This window comes from Arvicola amphibius, chromosome 2 (genome assembly GCF_903992535.2).
Source record: "Arvicola amphibius chromosome 2, mArvAmp1.2, whole genome shotgun sequence".
Classification (NCBI taxonomy): domain Eukaryota; kingdom Metazoa; phylum Chordata; class Mammalia; order Rodentia; family Cricetidae; genus Arvicola; species Arvicola amphibius.
The window spans coordinates 98,150,356-98,167,445 of NC_052048.2; the positions used below are offsets into that span (position 1 = coordinate 98,150,356).

The 17,090-nt window shown below is 37.1% G+C and overlaps 1 protein-coding gene across 2 annotated transcripts in view; it reads left to right on the top strand.

Annotated features, from left to right (window-relative positions):
• Rock2 (Rho associated coiled-coil containing protein kinase 2) overlaps positions 1-17,090 on the top strand; it is a 100,587-nt gene that overhangs the window by 37,318 nt on the left and 46,179 nt on the right. Inside the window, exons 1-3 of one of the 2 annotated variants that reach the window (XM_038319799.1) lie at positions 1,791-1,864; positions 9,138-9,301; positions 15,677-15,814. In XM_038319799.1, coding sequence (XP_038175727.1) covers positions 15,710-15,814 — 105 coding nt within the window. In that variant the 5' untranslated portion in view covers positions 1,791-1,864; positions 9,138-9,301; positions 15,677-15,709. Of the gene's footprint in view, positions 1-1,763; positions 1,865-9,137; positions 9,302-15,676; positions 15,815-17,090 lie in introns of those variants that run through there. The other variant, XM_038319798.1, reaches the window with a different exon arrangement.

Below are 17,090 nucleotides of genomic sequence, written 5' to 3' on the forward strand. Positions count from 1 at the left end.
ACATTGGGCTCAGCATGGACTTGAAACCCAAAGCCCACCTCCAGTGACATGTTTCCTCCAATAAGACCACACCTCCTAATCCTTCTAATCCTTGGAAATAATGCCACTCTTGGTGACTAAACATTCGGATATATGAGCCTATGGGGTCATTCTTCTCAGTTTATTGAACTTGCTTGTATTAAGTGTGCTTTTTGTTTCATTTAAAAATAACATTTTGTATTTTCAAAGTAACTTTGCTGAACTAAGTTACAATATGTAAATTAAATAAAATTTAAAAGATTAAATTTATAGAAATTGTTAAGACCCTATAACTTGGTTATGCTTGATCTAAGCAAAATTTTAAATTATTGTAATTCTATGACTTTGCTTTTATTTACCCAGAAGACTTTGATAAGCTTTGTTTCAGTAATTTGTGTATATTAAGTCTTGTTAAGGAAAAATTATGTAATAGCAGTTAGTATCATGTATATATATATGGTTATCCTTTTTTTTTTAAAATATTTATTTATTTATTATGTATACAATATTCTGTATATGTGTGTATGCCTGTAGGCCAGAAGGGGGCACCAGACCCCATTATAGATGGTTGTGAGCCACCATGTGGTTCATGGGAATTGAACTCAGGACCTTTGGAAGAGCAGGCAATGCTCTTAACCTCTGAGCCATCTCTCCAGCCCTATATGGTTATCCTTAATGTTTGTTAGTATTATGTTGAAATTAGTAGATTCTGAAAATATATTCTCAAAGTGAGTTGGGCATGGTGGATTATCTTGTATGTAGCAATCCAGGAGGCTGAGTCAGGAGGACTATTGCACATTCAAGGCTAGCCTAGACTACAAAGCAAGGCAGTCTCCAAAAAAGGAAAAAGTTAATCCAAGGGTCCTGGAGATGGCCCAGCTATTAAGGACTTGAGTTCAGTTTCCAGCACCCAGGTCAGGCAGCTCACAACCACCTGTTACTAACTCCTGGGGAATCTGATGCCCCCTCGTCTGGTTTCTGAGGGCACCACACTCATACATACAGACCCACACTCTTAAATATATAACGCAAAAAACTTAAAATTCTAAAAATGTCTAATAAAGGGGGGGAGGAGAAAGTTTCAGAATTAATGCATCCTCTTTATTCTCACAGCTAAATCCTTTATTTTGGAATGGTCAGTACTAGGGTATTTTTCAATTTAATAGTTACTGTAGTAGTTGATATTTTTGAATTGAATATATGATTGCTGCCTTTTAAAGCATCATTACTAAATTTGGGAATAAAAGTAATTTCATTCCTTCCTTTCTTCTCTTTTGAGATAACATCTAGTAATATCCTTATGTTTAGCCTCCTGGTCCTGGGTGACATGCCTGACTTTGTGATTGCTTTTTGCCACGATTGATTAAGAATCAGGATTGTCTGGGTCCTTGATGTCTCTTGCATACAGAGGAGTGAGAAGCGGAAACAGCTTTAGCAGTTAGTGATCTTCATGAACATGTGCAAACAAATCACCAGAGCTTGGTTCCTTGATGCAGAGATAACATGCTTCTAGAGTTTTTATTTCGGTTCTGGGGGATAGAACCTAGGACCTCACATGTTAACTAAGCGTCTGTCACCATACTACACTGATTCCCACATTTGAAGTTTTAAATAGAATCCTTTAAAGGACTAACAGGATCAGCTGAAAATTCTAGAATCTAGAAGTAAAAATGTTTACAAATATGATGACTATTTTAAATATTTCTAATGATTGCTATTAAAATATGGTGATCTTTCTATTATAGATGAGAAAATTGTGAAAAAAATCAGAGGGTTACAGATGAAAGCAGAAGATTATGATGTTGTAAAAGTTATTGGCAGAGGTGCTTTTGGTGAAGTTCAGTTGGTAAGGATTTGTTTGTCTCTTACTACCTTCTTGTTTTGTTTTTGTTTGTTTGTTTGTTTTGAGACAAGATTTCTCTGTGTATCTTTGGCTATCCTGGAACTCAACTCTGTAGACCAGGCTGGCTTCAAACTCACAGAGATCTGCCTGCCTCTGCTTCTTAAGTGCTGGGATTAAAGGCATGCACCACCATGCCCAGCTGAGGAACTAGTTTTATGTCTTTGATGAAGTCATTCTATCCTTGTGAACCTCAGTGCTCCCATCTTTCAAAAGAGGTAGCCTGTTACTAACAGTATTCCACCTTTAAAACACAGTGATTTGGAATAATGCCAGTTTGGTTTCACATGTGATCTGCCTATAAATTAGTACTATACTACATTATACTCTGGCATTATATTGTATGAAAGCTGTAATAATTATTAAGAAAGGTCATGATGGCAAATGTCTTTAATCCCACCCAGCACCCAGGATATCGAGGCAGACCAATCTCTGATTTCAAGGCTAGCCCGGCCATACAATGAGTATGATATATATATGTATGTATGTATGTATGTATGTATGTATGTGTGTGTGTGTGTGTGTATACATATGTATGTATAATATGTACATATCTTATATATACACATATATCACAATGAAGAAACTCTTTGGAGGTAAAAGTGTAAATATTCTAACTCAACATTAAATTGTGCACTTATATTAAATGAGGCATTATAATGGTTATTCTGTTTTGAATTCTTAAGCATGAGGTCCAGTGTTTGTTCTTAGATTCTAGTTCTGTTCTTTGAACCTACAGTGTTTTATCCTCTTGATGGCAATGAGAAACAGTGACCACTTTAAGTGTAAGTTCTTCTCTAAGTTCTGACCTGAAGAACAGAGATAGGAGCACCTATTTTATGAGGGTTACTGTGGAGGATGACAATTAAGTTAATTACTAAGTCATGCTGCCTAGAGTACTTCCTAAGGGCTGTTTTTTTATTATTTTATTGCTTATTTTATATATAGAGCTAAATCACATGTTTCATACAAAAATATTGTTTTTTGCATACTTATAATTTATACTACTTACAGAGAGATTACTAGAATTTGGACTGGATTTTGAATAGATCTTGACTTATCCTTGTTTTTTTTTAGGTTGTTTGCTTTTTGGTTTGTATTTTTTAAATAGGCTCTCTTACATTCTAGGCTGGCTCTAGAATTCAGTATGTAGTTGCTGATGACCTTGAACTTCTGATCATCTTCCACTTTTCCAAGTACTGTACTTACAGGGCATTGCTCCTCATTCTCTGTTTTAATGATTCTTTTTTTTTAAAGTTTTATTTATTTATTATGTATACAACATTCTGTCTCGATATATGCCCGCACGCTAGAGGAGGGCGCCAGATCTCAGTACAGATGGTTTGGTTGTGAGCCACCATGTGGTTGCTGAGAATTGAACTCAGGACCTCCAGAAGAGCAGCCAATGCTCTTAGCCTCTGAGCCATCTCTCCAGCCCCTTGTGCCCTGTTTTAAATTGTGTTGGGGATCTAGCCCAAGGCTATACATAAGCTAGGCAAGCACACATGTATTAGCTGAGGCACATTTATTAGTCAAACTGGTCATGTTTTGTTTTGTTTTAAGACAAGATCTTTCTGTGTAGACTAGGTTGACCTTCCAGCTCACAGAGATCTGCATGCCTCTGACTCCTGAGTACTGGGATTAAATATTAAATGCACATGCCACTGTGTCTTGACCCAACTTTCCATGTTTTAATGTTGGAGTAGTTATTGTTCTTGTAGGGAGGAAAGGGGCCTGCTTTTCGTCCCGGCCGCGCAGCTAGTTTAACCCCAAAATAATCACACAGAAACTGCATTCATTTAAACACTGCCTGGCCCATCAGTTCCAACCTCCCATTGGCCAACTCCTACATCCCAATTCAACCCATTTCCATCAGTCTGTGCATTGCCACATGACTGTGGCTTACCAGCAAGATTCTAACTGGCGCCCGTCCCAGGCAGGAGATCCATCACATCTGCCGCACTACCCTTCGTCCCCAGCATTCTTGTCTGTCTCTACCCTGCATATCTAAGTTTGCCCTATCAAAGGCCAAGGCACTTTCTTTATTCAACCAATGAAAACAACCATAGAAGGACCTCCTACACCATTTCCTACTAATGTCATTATGATGAAGGTGTCAAAGGGATGGAAAAAAAATATGTAGGTATAAGATTTTATTTTTCTTGTTGCTGTTACCAAAATCATGAAAACAACATTTTAAAATGAAAACAACATTCTATGAATCTGGTGCCTGACGCAAGAGCTGTCTTAATTTACTTTGGCTTTGCTTTATTACCTTAGACAGATTCCTTTAAAGAGTAGTAAGATTATAAAGGAACCTCCATGTGTTTCTTTTCTTCTATTTTGAAGATTAATTTTGTATGTAGTAAATTAGTATGGTGGGTATAGGGGGAGAATATTTCAATTTAACACATCTTCATAATGTGTTTTGTTTTTTTGCAAGTTAATTGAAGGAAGCTTCATAATAGCACAAATTTTTCTTTCCATATGAAATCTTTTTCTAGTTAAGTTGAAAGAAGGGGTTAGGTTATCACAGAGGACAATGTTAACTAATTTCTATAAGTAGTTCCATTCTAAGGGTAATTGTGTTATAGTACTGATATGCCATAGCATATAAGAGCATTGTTTCTGGAGTCAGTAGCAGTATAGGGCTGGAGAGATGGCTCAACAGTTACGATTACTTGCTGCTCTTCCAGAGGACTCAGGTTCAGTTTCCAGCATTGCATGAGATCTCGAGTCTGTAACTTGAGTTCCAGGGGATCCAGTGCCCTCTTCACCTCTACAGGAATTGCATACACAAGATTCACATACATATATACGTGTTGGCAGGCAAAATACTCATATATATAAAATAAAAAAAATCGGGGTTTGGGGAGGGGAGGCTGGAGAAATAGCTGAGTAGTTAAGAGCATTGGCTGCTCTTGCAGAGGATACATGTTGAATCGCAACACTTAAATGGTAGTGCACACTGTCCATAACTCTAGTTCCTGGTATCTGACACTCTTCTGGCCTCTGTGGGCATTGCATACGTGTGGTGCACAGACAAACATGCAGGCAAACCACCCATACACATAAAAACTTAAAAATTATAGTTAAAAAAGAATAAAGAACAACAAAAAGCAGTAGCTTCTCCACTAGGGCCTTTGACCTTAATAGTAAAACTTCAGTAGAAATTTTTGTGTGTAATTAATTTCTGGTACTGTGGGAGAAGAGTCGGTGTTGACTACTTCTGTTTCTAGCCTATAGGACATTGGTTTCCTGTCACCCAGGCTAAAGCTCTCTCATCTTGGAGTAGCATTAGTAACAACTTAACTTTAGAATGTTTTTGTAAGTACTATATTGGATTGCACATACATGTCTCTTAGTGTGGTTCTGGTTCTACATAGTGGGATTATTGCCAGGTTTCTTGTCAGATATTTAAGTGGGTTTTACTTTTGAATAATCAGGTCTTATCTGAGTTTTAGATGTGCATATGTATATTATTTTTGTGGGGCCACCATGGCAATACAAGGCTTCCTGAAAAACAACAGAAATTTCATACCAGTTCGTGTGAAGTTTGGGAACCAGCTTATTGGTATTCTTTATTTTGATGATTAAAAAACATTTGAGATTATTTGACACTTGCAAAAGTGTCAGTTAAAATCTTCCCTGGCAGCCCGGTGGTGTAGGTGGCAGCACATATCTTTAATCTCAGCACTTGGGAGGCAGAGGCAAGGTAGGTCTTCGAGTTTACAGAGTGAGTCCAGGACTGCAAGGGCTACAAGAAGAAACCCTGTCTTGAAAAAACAAAAGCAAAAACAAAACAAAAACAAAAGCCTGGCTTGCAAGATAGCTCAATAGGTAAAGCTGGTAACCTAAATTCAATCCTTTGAACTTGTATAAAAATGGAAGCAGAGAGGCTTCTTATCTTACAAGAAGTTGCCTTCTTATCTCTGCATGTGTATAGTGATGTTTTGTTTATGTTTTATTAAATAAAGCTTGCCTAAAGATCAGAAGGAAAAAGCTAAGCCACTAGAGGTCAGGCAGTGGTGGCACACATCTTTAATCTCAGGATTTGTGAGACAGAGGCAGCTGAATATCTGTGAGTTCAAAGCCACCCTGGGCTACACATGATCAGTGCAGAAACAAATCCAGGTGGTGGTGCCTCACCCCTTTAATCACAGTACTAGGGAGTCATATTCTTTTAATTCCAGCGCTAGAGGGAATGTAAAATGGGAGGAGAGAGAGGCTTAGTCTGCGTCACCCCAGTCTTGATAGAGTAAGACTTCTCTAGTGGCCTTGGCTGCTTTGCTTTTCTGGTCTTCAAATTGAGCCCTAATATCTGTCTCTGGGTTTTATTATTTGTGCTACGCATGTGTGCTCTGGCACCTCCCCACCCCAAAAACATCGCACAGTAATAATAATTAAAATAAAATAGTGACTGAAGAGATGGCTCAGCAGTTAAGAGTCATAATTAATATCTTTTTCCTTCCTCCCTTATGCTTATTTTTTTTTAAAGAAAATCTTAGCTTCTGCCTTCATACTACTTTAGTCTACACTTTTCTTTTTTCGGTATTCATTGCTTTTCAAAGCTACTTTTCCATTACTCAGTCATATATGAATGCCTGCTCTCTATTCCACTTTTGCTCGGTGTTTCACTGGAGTAATGACCTCAAGTTGTGAAATGCTCATGGAGAGAATATCAAGACCATGCTTATTAAATGGTCTGCATATTCTTCTGTGTATGCTCAGCTGGACTGATATTACTATTTGGCAGATATTTCCTCATACTTTTATACCCTTATATTCTCAGGTACCATGTCTATTCCCACTCCTGGTTTGGGCACATTGAGTAGGCTTAGGGGCTTTTATATCTTATAAGTTGGTTTTTCTGCCTGTCCCTATGTTGAGGAAAGAAAATTCTAGATCTGATGTAACTAATACAGATACCTCTAAATGAACCCCTTACTGCTTAGTTGACTAAATTAGTATGACTCCTTTATTCTGGCCTGCTAGGATCTCTTGAAATGCCAGCGTTCATGGGGCTGGAGAGATGCTTAGCAGGTGAGAGTGTGGAGTGTGAAGCTGAGGATGCCCCTTGACTCACAAGCACCTGTCACTCCAGCTCCAGAGACTGATGCTCTTTCTGGCCTCTGGAGGCCCTGGAATCACTTCAGTGCCTCTTTATACGTAGGTAATTAAAAAGAAGTGCCTTTAAATGCCTCCTTTCTCGGGTTCATTCTAGGCCAGCTGCTCAGAGCATGCTCTGTTTCCTGTATGCCTTTTCATCCTGCAGTCTGACTCTGTGTCTCAGTGCTCACTTTAAAGAGAACGTAGGTAGTTACCACCTTCTATAAGGGTGGAATTTCTTCTCTGTGTCTTTAATTAATGTTGCTTTATTTATTTATCATATTATGGTTGTAGTTGATATGTTGATATTTTGATTCCGTGTGTGTGTGTGTGTGTGTGTGTGTTTTAAAGAACTGTCTTTCAAGTATTTTGACCTTCTTGCCAGTAATTGCAAGGTAGCTGTTCATCTGAAAAGATTCATTCATACCTGGGGATATTATCTTCTTTAGTAAAGTACACAGCTTATGTAGAATTTCCTTAGAGAAGCATAGAGAAAAGAAGAACCCTTCCCATATAGCCATTGTCAGCTCATTATTGCATTGTATGCATGTGTATGTGTTATTGGTTTTTTTTTTTTTTTTACTTTTTGCTCTTTTGATGTCCCACCACCCAGCTCCCAAATAAATACACATGGAGGCTTATTCTTTTTTTATGAATATCCGGCCTTAACTTGGCTAATTTCTAGCAAGCTTAACTTATCTCGTCTACCTTTTGCCTCCTTTCTCTTATTTCTATATAACTTCTTTCCTTACTCCTTGTCTGGCTGTGTAGCTGGGTGGCTGGCCCTTTCTTTTCTCGTTCCTTGATCTCTTGCTTCCCAATCCTTCTTCTGTTTATTCTTTCTGCCTCCAGCCCCACCTATCCTTTCTCCTGCTTTGCTATTGACTGTTCAGTTCAGTTCTTTTATTAGACCAATCAGATATTTTAGACAGGCAAAGTAACACAGCTTCACATAGTTAAATCCACTTAAATAAAAGAATGGAACACATCTTTGCACCATTAACCAAATGTTCCACAGCATAAACAAATGTAATACACCTTAACATAATATTCCACAGCATGTATGTGCATGTGTGCGATTTTCTAATACTCTTCATGTAAACTCAGATTCTTGATTTTTTAAATGTAAAGCTGGACCTGTACTCTTCATAAAGTTATTTCTGAGCTGCAAAATTTATCTCTCTGCCTCTGATGTTTTCATAATTCTTGTATCTGCTGTTCAGTCTTGTCTGCTATAACACAAAGCATAAGGACATTGTTTTACTTGTACTTTAGTGAAGGTTTCATTAATATGAGGCTAGTCTAATATACACAATGGATTTTCTTATAAAATATGATTTTATTTTATAAAAATAAAAAAATAAATTTGATAACATCAAATGACGTGCCCTAGATAGAGTGACTTTCAGAATTGTTCATAGGGTTCCAAGAATATCCTAAGCATGCTCTCTAGTTTCATTTAGGAGCACCTCACCTGTTTACGTCTGTCTACCTTAAAAAGAAATACATCTTAACTATAGAACATATAAGGGGGAGAAAAGACCCTTCTTTTCTTTTCTTTTAAGTTAAGATATATTTCTTAAACTTCATCAGCTAGGGTATGACCATGGCTAGTATTTCAGCCCTCCCATCCTTTTTCGTGTGTGTGTGTGTGTGTGTGTGTGTTCCTCCTACATACATAGACACTCAGTTGGATGGTGTTTTATACTCATGTATTTTTAAGATTAAAAATGAGGATTTTAACAGTCTTTTTCTGTAACAAATAGAACTGTTAGAAGTGATTTTAATCCTTTAAATACTAAGACTAGTATTGGGACACATGCATCAGTTCATGGTAGAATGAGCCTTATTTCATTTGTCTGTGGTAGAGTTAACTAATGTTGCTATTGACTGTATTCTGTATGCTAAATTTATAGTCATTACCTCTCATTTTGTCTTTGTTGTGAAATTTAGAGGAATTTAGTAAGTTGGCTATCTAGCTCATAAATATCTCTCTTTGCCCAGGTTTGATTAATATGAACCCATGTTTTTAAACATTACTTTGTTCAGCGTGATAACGAATAGCTACTATGTCTGACTGTTTGTGTATCTGTCCATCTATATTGAATAGAGAAGGAGCTGGAGAATAAAGGGGAATCTACAGAGATGCTGAGGGAAATTATGATAGAATAACTCAGAGACATCCTCAGAGGAAGATAAGTGGAAACCAGCTTTCCTAAAGTAGCAGCACTTTATTGTGCTCCTTTGTCACATCACTGCTAATGAATTTAAAAGGTATGGTGTAGACATTCGGCATGAATAAGACTAATGTCTATGAGTTATGTCAGAGATGAGAAGCTTTTGGTCCCCATCCTGTACTGTGAGCCAGCAATCGTCCTAGTCAAGAATTTAAATGAAATTCAGCCTTAGAGTCCAAATATTTTTAATGCGTTCATTCCAAGTCTTGTAATACTGCATGGATAGAGATAGCGATGTATTGAATTTGTTGAATTGGACAGTTCAGCATTGTGCCAACCTTTGGATACTTCATAGTAAAGTCATGATTCTGTTGAAAGATGCAGGCAGCACATGTGTGAGACCACCAAAGCGTGTGGGACTTTAGTAAACTGGAGAGTAACTTGTACCAACCAAAGATGACCTCAGAAATCATCTATAGTGTAGACTTTTTATTCAGATGAATGGTTATCCACTTTCCACCAGTTAATAGATCCCTTTTAGCCTCTGTTCTTAGCTCTACCAGACAGCAAAATTCTCAGAATTGTGTATGTCATGGTCTTAAGTATAAATAATAAAAAAAATAGCAAGTTAATTGACTCTTAATGCTCTGTGTGTTGCTTTCTCTAATGAAGTTAGAGAACATTCAAAATTCAGTTTGTTTTTAGAGTAAGTGAAGGCTTGAAAAATGGCATAAATATGTGTAGCAGAGAAGTGCCTTAGCAACTTCTAAAAATTTGTTCATAGTTTTTTATGGTTATTCAAGATAATCTGGTGATTGAACACAAGCCAGTTAGAAAGCAGCGTCCACTGTGGTAGTGTTTCTAGCTTTACACCTGTCATTCTTTAACCCTGAATTCTGCCCTTTGTTTCCATATTTCTTTCTGGTGTGTTTATTTTCAGTGTTCTATAAATTTTATATCACTCTGCAGATCGTGTAAAGAATTGTTATTACAGCCTAAGAACATGATACAGAAGATGGATATAAGCTACAGTAATTGTTACACATGGTTGGCTCATTGCAGTTAAATTTTTTTATGTACAGTTACAGCATTTCAGAATACTTCAAATTTCAAAACATTTTAAAAGGAGAAATGATGTAATAATGTTTTATATATTCTATCAAATTACTAACATGGAGTATTACATTTTTCAGCTGAAAATAGATTTATAGTTTTCTTTCTCTAGTTAGTTTTTGCTTCATTAATTTTCCAAGTTCATTTATTTAAGATGCACACATTTTGAATTATGTCCCTCTTCCCCCATTAGTGTGGGGCTCAATATGTATGTAGTGCAGGTTGGCCTGCAACTCATGAAGATTACTCTGCCTCTAGAGTGCTGGGGTTTAAAGTTGTGTACTAATACTCCTGGCTCTCTTATGTCTTGATGTATTATTTCTTTTATTCATATAAAAGACTGTCTTTGCTGTAAATCTGCTTCACTATTTGTTGACCGAGGTTTCTGTCCTACCTGGTCCTGCAGTCATTCAGTCCCAAAGAAATGCACAGAGGTCTACATTAATTATAAACTGATTGGCCTATTAGCTCAGGCTTCTTATTAACGCTTATAACTTACATTAGCCCGTAATTCTTGTCTGTGTTAGCTACGTGGCTTGGTACCTTTTTCAGCAAGGCAGTCCCATCTTGCTCTGTGTCTGGGTGATGACTGCAGACTGACTCTTTCCTTCTCCCAGAATTCTCTTGTTCTCATTGCCCTGCCTCTACTTCTTGCCTGGTTGCCCCTCCTATACTTCCTGCCTGGCTACTGGCCAATCAGCATTTATTTAAACAAGTACAAGAAACAAATCTTCACAGGGTAAAACCATTGTCCCACAGCAACTATTTACATTTCTATTATAACTTTATCCTTATTGTTTTCCAGGACAGATTAACTTGCCTTCACTTTAATCTTCAGCTTATTTGGTTTATATCTAAACCATATAAGTTTATACTTGCTTTTTAATTTTTTGATAATTCATTAATGGGTATATTTAGTCCTTTATATTTTTACACATATTTTAGAGAGCTTAAAATTACCTTGGAGGCCACAGAGTCCAATCTCTTTAATTTACTCATTTTGTCTTTATTTTTCAAATTTATTTGTGTTCAGAAACACTGAATATCTCTCTCTCTCTCTCTCTCTCTCTCTCTCTCTCTCTCTCTCTCTCTCTCCCTCCCCCTCCCTCTCCTCTCTCTTTCTCTCTCTCATTTTGAGACACGGTTTCTCTGTGTAGCCTCGGCTGTCCTGGAACTCTGTAGACCAGGCTGGCCTTGAGCTCAGAGAGATCTACCTGCCTCTACTTCTCAAGTGTTGGGATTAAAAGTATGTGCCTGGCTGGAATTTCTCATTTATAAATCAATGTTTGTTAAAACCCTCTGAGTTTTCATTTCTTACTGTACTTATTTTTCAGTGATAGAATTTCTAATTGATTTTTATATTTCTATTACGTACTTTTTTAGTTAAGCATATTTCTGAGAGCTATTTTTGCTTAATTTATTTTGTTTTTTTTGCGTTTTTATTTAAAAAAAAACAAACTTAAAGCCAACCTAACATCTTTGGGAGTCATTTCTTTTGGCTGCTTTTTTCTTGATGACAAGTCATGCTTTCCTTTTTATCTCTTCCTAAGTTTTAAGTTGTTGGCTAGATTTTATGGACATGGGGTAGAGTTTTTGAGGTTTGAGTTAATTTCTTTGAAGAATGTTGGTTTTCATTCCGATGATCTGTTCAGTGGCTTACTGGTTGGTCATCATTAATTTGTGCAAACTGTTTTAAACTTTGTCAGAGTAGGTGTGTGGAAAGAGCAAGTATTGTTGCTGTCAAGTCCTTTTCCCTGAGTAGGGCTCAGCTCAACCTCTAGCTAGACTGCTCCCTTCTGATGGTTAGATTTGCTGTTAGGTTTTGTTAAGTAGTAGTAGAACAGGCCTTTCTCAAACTATGGGTTGCGACCCTTTGGGGGTTGGATGACCCTTTCACAGGGGTCACATATCAGATATTTACAATTTGTAACTAACAGAAATTATAGTTATAAAGTATTAAGGAAAATAATTGTGTGGTTAGGGGTCACCACAGCTTGGCTAACTATATTAAAGGGTCACAGCACAAGGAAGGTTGACAACCACTGTTTTGTTTGTTTGTTTATAGTTTGTACTCCTAAAGTGTATCAGCTGCATGCATGCTCAGGAAATTTGCAAGGTATTCTTCAGTTTGCTTGTGTTTTTGTCCTGCTATCAAACCTGTCATAGTTGCTCTGGCAAACCTGGGATATTTTCTCTCAGGTGACTTCTGTGCTTTACCTACCCAGCAGAACCCAGCTCCTCATTTCATTTGCTTTCTAATCTTGGTGCACCAGCCGCCTCCCTTTGCCACTTCCCCACAGCTCAGCAGTGTCGCTGTGCTCTGCTTAGGAAGCTGTTGCTGCACACCAGTTATGTTGTTTTTAAACTGTTTGTAGACCATTATAGAGTAGACTTAATGAGTCAGTTAATTATGTGCTGCTCATTTTACAAAGCTTTGGTGGAAACTATTGCCTTAATACCATTTGATGGTAGTTTATAGTGGGAGGGCTAGCTGGTTCCTGCTGTGCCATTATAACCAGAAGGATATGATTTTAAGTGATGATTGCTTATATTGATTGTGCTAGGAATTGTCATTTTATAAGAGATTTGTTAAAATTCACTCAAAATTACTTGGTTTTGTTAGGAGAAAAAATTTTCTGTATTAAATAGAACATTTTATTTTAAAATTTTTATTATATTTATATAGTATTTGATTTGCAAATTATTCTGTTTTCTTCCCAGTTTCTTCTGGGAAAGATGTGAGCATTCTTTTGATTTACTTCACTTTTAATCAATAAAAATATGATTCTATATGTAGATAATATTTAGCAAGATTAACTAGAATATTACTATTGAATCTTAAAACTGGAAAATCAACTGGCAAATGTGGCATACACTTTTAATCCCATCACTCCATGAGGCAGAGGCAGGTATGTCTCCAACTAAAAGATTATCCTGGTCTACAAAGCAAGTACCAGACCAGCCAGGGCTATATAGTGAGAACTTTTCTCAAAAACAAAACAAAATCCTGAAATTTTAGGCGGTCAGTCATAAAGTCAAGGAATTATTTTTTATATATCCACTCATCAGGTATTATTTTAGTATCTGTTTTATTTTTGCCAGCACTGGCAATTGAACTTATCACTGGGCATTAGAAGGGGACAAAACAGGCACAAAGAATCTCTGTCCTTACTAAGTCCACACTGGGGAGCCTGCAATAAGTAACAAGCATCGAAAGGGGAAAAAAAAAAAAAACCCAACAGATTGTAGGAAGAAAGTAAATGGAGTTATGAGGCAGCACTGAGATCCTTTACAGTTTTTAAGAAAATATTTATTGCCGACCTTCATTGAGGTTCTTGATTTGATTGGGTAGTCAATGAAAGCCTCTTTGAGGAGATTCATATTTCAGCTGAGTGGAGAAGAAGCTAGTGTCCATGGGTGAGAGGTGGAGTCAGGGACAGTGATGGGTTTTCTAGTGAGAAATATATAAAGAAGAAAGGTTTATTCTTCTGTTAGAAGGACTAAAGGACAATAGTTATGCTTCAGCTATAAACTAGAACATAGGGCAAGGTTTAAGTTATGAAATGGCTCTAGCTCTAGGCTAGTCAGCACTGTGGTCAAGAGCTTCTTTTCTTAGCTTCTTCCTTCAGCCCTGAGACCAGAAGAAGCTGGTGAGCTTCTCAGAGGGAAAGAACTGCAGGTGGACTTGGGTATTGGGGGCATGAAACCATGAAATCCACCTCTTTGAGGCAGGCTATGCTAATTGCGTATTTACAGATATAAAAGCAGTATATAGACTCTGGATGCAGAGTGCATCTCATTCAGTCCACAGGCAGCTTGCATTCTCTGTCTTATGTTTGCCATTTTGACAGGTACAAAGGATAGCCCACTGGGACTAAAACAAAATTGAGGCAGTGTATCAAACACATAGTGCTTGGCACATACTATGTAATGGTATTTTATGTTCTATTGGATTAAATTCTGGTGCTGAGAGATAGAGGACAATAAGATTTTTTGTTTTGTTTTTTCTTTTTCTTTGAAACATAGTTTCTCTGTGTTGCTGTGGCTGTCTTAGAACCAAGGTGGCCTTGAACTCACAGAGATCCACCTGCCTCTGCTTCTGCCTCCCAAGTGCTGGGATTAAAGGTGTTCACTGCCACCACCTGGCAAGTTATGTTTTTTTTTTTTTTTTTTAAAAAAAATGTAAGATTAGTAAGTGAAACAGCAAAACAAGGCAGAGAGAATGAATTAGGGACATACTAGCAGGAGAGGGAAACAGTGACTTAAGTACCTTGATCAGAGTTGGTGTTGCTGAGAAGGTAGTATTTGAACTGGGGTTTGAAGGAAGTTAGGAACTGAACTCAGGGAAAAGGACTTTTCATATGAAAGAGGCAAGCTGAGGAGTGACCAGAATTGGTTTGTTTATGTTACTCATTAGACTGAGTGAATGTAAAAGAGGAAAACTGATTTTGCTGGCAATTGGAGTAAAAGATCTTGAACTCCATTGGCGTTAATGGGAATAAACAGATATGGCTGGATGTAGAAACAAGTTAAAGGCTGTACTGTATCATTTTCTGACAAAGGAATTTTTAGCTTGTGCAGCTTGAATGATGGGACAGCCATTTACCAACTTGAGAATTGCTGTAGGAAAGAGATACATGCAAGAATAAACCTTGGGCATTTCAGTTTTGTATACCAGTTTTTATTATCTAGTATGTGTTAGCTGTTATATTTTAGACTGTATATTTCTTGGCTTTGTGATACTTTGTTATGTTTTGGGAATTAATAGTGGTTATAAATAGATGCCATTCTTACTCTGAAAAAATTTATTAAACAAAATAAGAATTGATCAAATATATTGTTGGCTGTTTTTTCTTAGAAATCTTTTAAATAGGATACTAAGAAAATATAAGAATGAGTTCATAAAATCAGGTTGCAAACTAATCTATTAAATTCTTAATGTTCAGATAAGTGATGTACATACACACACACACATACACATTTCAGACTAAAAGAAATGTCCCCGTCCTCCCCCCCAGTAAACATTGCCTGTTAAATAGTATCTTATTTTTTAAAAAATAAGGTTAGGTTGACTGAGGGAGTGGAGCTTTATAGATGAAGCTTTATTTAGCTGAAATGAGATTATTGCTCTTTTGACTAGATTTAAAACTCTGTTTCCTGAAATATTTGCCATTTATAAATGTTCTTCCTCATAAATGTTATACTTTTGCTTTGGGGGCTCGTTTTTGAGATGGTTTTACATGCATTTACTTGACTAAGGGTCAATTGTCTTGCTGCTAGTTCTTAACAGTACTGCAGCAACAGCATTCTCCTTGTCAATTAAAATATTGCTCATTTTTGGCTTTTTAAAAATTCACAGGTTCGTCATAAGGCATCACAGAAGGTTTATGCAATGAAGCTTCTTAGTAAGTTTGAAATGATAAAAAGATCAGATTCTGCTTTTTTCTGGGAAGAAAGAGATATTATGGCCTTTGCGAACAGTCCCTGGGTGGTTCAGGTAAGCATGCTAACTTCTATAAGTCTGTAGTTTTTTTTGTTTGTTTTGGTTGGTTTTTTATTGTCTATTCAGAAGAGTGTTTTATGTGTTAAGCATTCTGTGCTTTGTTCACATAGTAAAAATGCAATTTTTTTATTAGATCTGATCAAGTATGCTTGTTTAATGTTCCTTGGTGGTATATCTGTAGAGTTGTGGTATGCAGTGATTATTTAAATTGGTTATAAGAACTATTACTGGAAACCATTTCCTTCTTAATTGCCTTATATCAAGATTTGGTGTGATCAGCCAGTATGCTGTTACATTCTCAGTCTATCTTAAATGGGAGAAAAGCTTTCTACAGTAAACATCTTAAACATTCAACAGTCCTTTATCTATTTTTCTGTAATATATAATTTTAGTACACCTGATTCCACCTTATAACTAACTATGAATTAGAGAATTGACTTGACATTTGTTTAATTCCAGCATCTAAATCTACAATTGTGAGCAAGGGTGTTGAGTAAGATTACCCACATTCCAGTGTGTGCTCTAAAGAGCTTAAGTGAGCTGGAGTTTCATACATTGCTTGAAAGAGGCTGCATGGATATTGTTTGTTTGTTTGTTTGTTTGTTTTCAAGACAGATTCTCTGTATAACAGTTCTGGCTGCCCTGGAACTCCAATTGTAGACCAGGCTGACCTAGAACTCACAGAGACCCACCTCTGTCTGCCCCCACCCCCGTGCTAGAATTGAGCGGTGTGTACCACCTACCACCTGGCAGAGATTTGTTTTTCTTTTTTCTTTTTTTTTCCAGCCATGTAGGTGATTAAAAGGTCATTAGTGCTACTGCTTTTAAAAATGATTTTGAGGTAGCCGGGCGGTGGTGGCGCACGCCTTTAATCCCAGCACTCAGGCGACAGAAACAGGCGGATCTCTGTGAGTTCGAGACCAGCCTGGTCTACAAGAGCTAGTTCCAGGACAGGCTCCAAAGCCACAGAGAAACCCTGTCTTGAAAAACAAAAAACAAAAACAAAAAAAAAAAAAGATGTTGAGGGGTTCTGTAGAGATAAGAGCCAGGTTGCTCTTCTAGACCTGGGTTTGACCAGCTTTATACATGGCACCTCACAAATGTCTTTAACTCCAGTCCTGAGGGATCCAACACTCTTAATATCCGAAAATACTGGGCACACTTGTGTAGTGCATTTATATACATGCAGGCCAAACACCCAAATACATAAAATAAAATTAGAAATGAGATTAAATCTTAAGTCTCCTTTTGTTTTTATTTGGCTAAATGA